General features: G+C 48.2%; 1 protein-coding gene across 1 annotated transcript; it reads right to left on the bottom strand.

Annotated features, from left to right (window-relative positions):
- Window positions 1-1,147: 1,147 nt before the first annotated feature.
- On the bottom strand, window positions 1,148-4,071 carry LOC109473011 (potassium voltage-gated channel protein Shal-like). The gene has a single exon (XM_019772904.1). It carries the CDS (start codon window positions 3,098-3,100, stop codon window positions 1,148-1,150), a length of 1,953 nt encoding a protein of 650 aa, XP_019628463.1. The 5' UTR covers window positions 3,101-4,071.
- Between the last annotated feature and the right edge of the window lie 1,056 nt (window positions 4,072-5,127).

Below are 5,127 nucleotides of genomic sequence, written 5' to 3'. Positions count from 1 at the left end.
AATATTGCTTTTGGATGCTATTTATAAACACTACTGTCTACCTTCAATGCAGCTTCGTCTACTCTTTTTTTCTGCCCTAACCTCTACCTAAGATTTGGTAGAAAATTTTCCCTCCAGCTACGTATTGCCCTTAATCGTCTTTTTTTATATACAGTTGGATGTATATTTTGGTGGGGTTGTTACCAAGTCCCGCACACAACGCGATTTCAGAATCCGCCATCTTGAATGTCCAAGATTGTGTACAGGCTTCTTGCGATATGGTTGACGTCTTTCTCTTAACACAGTAGCCCGTGGGGGCGTTGGGAGTTGACAAACGTCCCCGTTTTTATCTTTGCATTTCCTGTACATCGTTTGCAACGCTTGAACAATCTGGTAATACGGTTTGCAGTTTCAGATTAAGTGCCGGTGAATTTGCGAATTCCAAGTCTGTTTTAGTTGTGGTGGAAGCTCGTAGTGTTGTTGTTGTTGTTGTCGACGTTGTAGAATTTTTCCGAATATCGGAATTTCTTCCTACGCGTCAGACAAAACGTGAATATATATTTTCTGTTTGTCAGCAGTTCCTGTTCATCGATCACTCGCGTTCTTTTTCAAGATGGCTGCCGAATTATTGACTTTCAAGCGAATAATGAATAACGGGCATTCATTGGAAGAAGACTTAGTAGTCACACACATTCCTTTCTTCTTAAGCAAACGTTACTCCTCCTTTTGTACATTTTTTCTGTCGACGCTTCATTGTTTATTCCACTCGCGTGTAGTCCACGTTGCGACAGAATTTGCCCCATAATAAAGTGGCAGGGTTGAATCTGACAACCGTTCCTTGCCAGTCGATTCACAGCCCGATATTAAAGCCCGGTGTTTTTTTCGGTGAAAAACTTTGTCTGTAAAACATGTCGTAGCTCGCCAACCTCCGGGAAAATACCTCTGGACCTCAATCGAACACGCGTGTTCAGATCTTAGGTTCCAGGGAATAAAATTTCACCTCATGTCACCTCTCAGGCTTCTTGTGTCTCATTTTTTATCTCATGCAGGGCTGTTGGTGGGTGCTGTAACACACCTATAAACGTTCTGGCTTAGGTCCGGACTTCTGCGTTGTAATTGTGTTGTACTGTGTTGTATTGCCCTCTTGTTGTTGTAATGTCTTTAGTTGCTAGACTCTTGTATCAATGGAGTGTTGCGACGTCGAGTCTTGGTCTGAAAGAGTGGCGGTCGCGGACGGTGGATAGTCGTTCGTGGAGACTCCGCTATTTTTACTGGTGTTGGAACTCCTCGAACTTTTATTCCTGTTGTGCCCGCTCTTTTTATTGACATCGCCACCTGTTTTGATACTCTCAGTGGGTTGAGTAACCGCGATTTCGTTTTTGGCGTTCTTTTCGTTTTCGTTGGGTACGTTTTTGGTGTCTATGACGTTTTTGTCTTCGTTTTCGTTGCTAAGGGCGTTTTCGTTGCTAGGGGCGTTTTTGTTGTCTTTGTCTTTTTCCGAAACGTTCTTGGTGGAACTCGTGTTGCATGTATTCTTCTTGTTCTCTTCACTCACTTCCGACGACGGTTTGTTCTCGGCTGTTGGTACGTTTATGGTGATGGAATTCTTCTCCGCTTTTTCCGACTTTTCAGTCTTTTCCTCGGAGGCTACGCTGGGGGTACGAGACGGGGGTCGCTTGTCGTTCGTCACGTCGACTTGTAGCAAGTCCTTAACAACCGCAGTAGGGTCTTTATTCAAGACGTTCATCTCTACTACAGTTTCTACCGTCTCTATGCTCTTACGAGACTTACTGGACCCCGTCTTTTCTGGAGACTTGTTGTTGTTGTTGGACTCTTCTTCCCCATCTCTTCGTCTCGTTGGTTTCATCATCGATTCCCGGATGTTGGTGAACGTATCGACGAGAATGGTCAACGGCAGCGCCAGGACGATCACACTGGACACTGCCCACACTGCAGTTAACAGTTTCCCCAGGAATCCCGAGGGATACATATCTCCGTATCCTACCGTTGTCATGGTTACTATAGTAAACCAGAAGCCTGCTGGGATCGAGGTGAAGAGCGTACCGTCGTAATTCTTCTCCATGTAGTACAACATTGTCGTGAAGACGAGAATAAGTAGACTCAATGCCATAACGAGCGAACTCAAGTCACTGGCGCATTTTTTCAGTGTCTTGCCTAGGAGAATCATGCCTGGGGAGGACCTGCATAGTTTAAAGACTCGGAACACCCTGAATACTCGGGTGGTGTCAAAAACGCCTTGCAATTGATTGCTTTCAGGAAGGCACAGCCCTGCGTAGAAAGGAAATATAGAAATCACGTCCACGACCGACATGAAGGACTTGGCGTATTTGAGTCTTTCCGGCGAAGCGTACAATCTCACGCAGTACTCACACGTGAAGACCACCACACAGGCTGTCTCTATGCACGTAAAGATCACCTTACATCTAGCAAGCCTCAGCTCGTCCTCGAATGTCGGATTGACAGTCTCCTGACAGAACACTGTCTCTATGATAGTAGCGCCAACAGAAAGTGCGATAAAAAAACCGGTCACGTAGAAAAAGATTTTCGCTTGGGTACTCGACTGGGGGTTTTCGACCGTCTCCCAAAGATTTTCGCGGATGGTGAGGGGCCCCTTCTTTTCCGGGGTTTTTTCTTCCTCGTCGAAAGAGTTACGCACCCTCCCCGTCTTGATGTCGAAACCCTTTCGATCTAAATATCCCTCGTAGCAACACAGACCCATGTAGAAATCAGGGTTGATTTGGAAGTACCCTATTTCATCATCAAACGCACTCGTGTCTTCCACAACGGGGGCGTGCAGAGTTCCGGTTAGGTAGAAATTCAAAATGTACCTGAACAAGCCCGGATCCCGGTCAAAGAAGAACTCGTTCTTCTTCTCATCGTAGAACCGATCCCTCAGCTTGCTTCCCAGCACGGTGTCCGGGTACTGGTCTAAGGTGCTCTGCCATACCTCGTACTTGCAGCCGCCGATGTTGAGGAATATGAGCGTGTCTCCCGACTTCCGACGATCCACCGGGCGTACCACGGCGCTCTGCTTGGACACCGAGCCGCGGTGGTGGGCCGGGGACCCTCCGGACGACGCGTGCTGGTTTTCTCCGGTCATCCTTACAGCGGGGGTAGCGGCGTTGGTGTTGCTTCTCGCCGCCCGTCTGCGTACGGTCGGAGAAGAGGAAACACCTACAGCAGGAGCAGCTGAAGCAGCGCCCCTGCTCTGGGCCAACCAGACGTGCGTGGTGGCGGCCCCTCAGTCCCGATGCCGTGCACACTAGTCCCGCTCACTACCCGTCACCAGATCTATCTGAATACATTAATCGCGAACTAGCATCATCTCTCTCAGGGATGGTTTCCCTGCCGCCGCCGCGCCTACCAACACCAGCAAATCTCTCCCGTTCATAGTTACTGTTCCGCTCATAGCAGCACTATTCACAGTCACATATAACCCCTGCAGTGGATACTCGAACCAACTGATTACTGAAGATATGAGAATAATAAACGGCCCTCCTTCTCCTCTTGTCTTTACCCGTCCATAGGTACAGTTCCGCTTATAGCAGCAGTGTTTTACAGTCCTTCACATGAAACCGTCTCACTGTAATTCCGATGTACTGATTACTGAAGATCGGACTCTAATAAACAGCCCTCCTTCTTATAGTCCCTCACATAAAACCCCTGCAGTGGTTACTCCGATTTGCAGATTACTGAAGATGGGAGAATAATAAACGAACCTCCGTCTCCTCCTTCCCGTTCTTACCCGGTCCAGACGCAACGTTACATCCACCCGAAATTTGGAATTCCTTCTGCAGTACGTGGTGGTGGCAGGATATTTGACATGCTAATTCGGCACCGCCGGCCTCCTCCTAGCTACAGAAGCACGCATTCCAAGACGCCCAGACGGGAACACCTTTCGCTAACCTCCTCCTACTGGAAGACGACGTCTTGATACGTGGGGGATTACGCATCACTTTCACTCTCACTGCATCTTCAAGACGTCTTCAACCCGCATGCAACGTCTGGTGGCATCTCTCTTTCTCACTGACGATAAAGTGGTGACACACACAATGGCTGAACCCCTCACGGTCGATTCGCAGACAGTCCCCCGCGCTCCTATACTAAAAAATCCCTCCTCCTTTCCCTCGCTAGCCCTGCGTGCGTACGTGTTATTGTCTCTCCGAGGTACCAGCGTCAAATGAGGAGGTCCTCCCCTAGCCCTGTAGTCGATGGCACCAGCCGATGCACCTGTGCCTCATGAGAATTGAACCAATGACCGATTGGCCCCGCTGTCCCAGACTGGTGTACGTAAAAAAAATACGCGTCACAGATTTCAGCTCGCGGATTCTGAATACATTTCCGTCTGGTGCACGGCCGCTAACGCAGGTGTTCGGGGCGAAAACGCTCGCGTTAATGACACAATTACACGTTAGGAACTCTCAAGGCCAACTAAATTACGACCAGCAACGCTTCATCAGAAGGTTTTCCTGATTTTTGCAGTAGCAAGGGTTGAATATTAGCAGCGTTTGAATCAATGTTAGGGGATGGAGGCCTCTTTCAGTGATGTTGGGTGCTGCTGCAGTAGCGGTAGGGAGTGTCGCTACGGTTTTAGCTTGAAGCGCCATTGCTGTAACGCAGGGGCCCAGGATCAATATCAGGGTTTGGGGGAAGGGGAGGGAGGGAGATGGTTGGGGCTGAAGTGATGGAGTAAGTTGTTTCGTGAAGCTCTCGACTACTTTAGATTCAAATCTTTGCAAAAAGCATTAAAACAGACAAGTACAAAGCAGACATGAACCAGAACGCATGAATAATTACAGTAGATATGAATTTAGAAAGGTTTAAGATCAATATCAGGGTTTGGGGGGAGGGGAGGGAGGGAGATGGGGCTGTACTGATGGAGTAAGTTGTTTTGTGAAGCTCTTGACTACTTCAGATTTAAATCGTTGCAAAAATCTGTGACGCTACATGGCGCAAACAATGCCATTGTTGGAACGCAGGGGCCCTAAATCAATATCAGGGTTTGGGGAAAGGGGAGGGAGGGAGATGGTTGGGGCTAAAGTGATGCAGTAAGTTGTTTCGTGAGTTTCCACCTGCTTCTGGTTGAAATCTTTGCAAAAAATCTGTGACGCTACATGGCACAAACAA

The sequence above is a fragment of the Branchiostoma belcheri genome, unplaced genomic scaffold (genome assembly GCF_001625305.1).
Source record: "Branchiostoma belcheri isolate BF01 breed outbred unplaced genomic scaffold, Haploidv18h27 scaffold29, whole genome shotgun sequence".
In the NCBI taxonomy this organism is placed as follows: domain Eukaryota; kingdom Metazoa; phylum Chordata; class Leptocardii; order Amphioxiformes; family Branchiostomatidae; genus Branchiostoma; species Branchiostoma belcheri.
Note: the sequence above shows the minus strand (reverse complement) of the source record. Positions and strands in the feature narration are given on the sequence as shown.

Coding starts and splice junctions, on each gene's coding strand:
- LOC109473011 (XM_019772904.1), bottom strand. CDS start 3,100: ATGACCGGAGAAAACCAGCACGCGTCGTCCGGAGGGTCCCCGGCCCAC.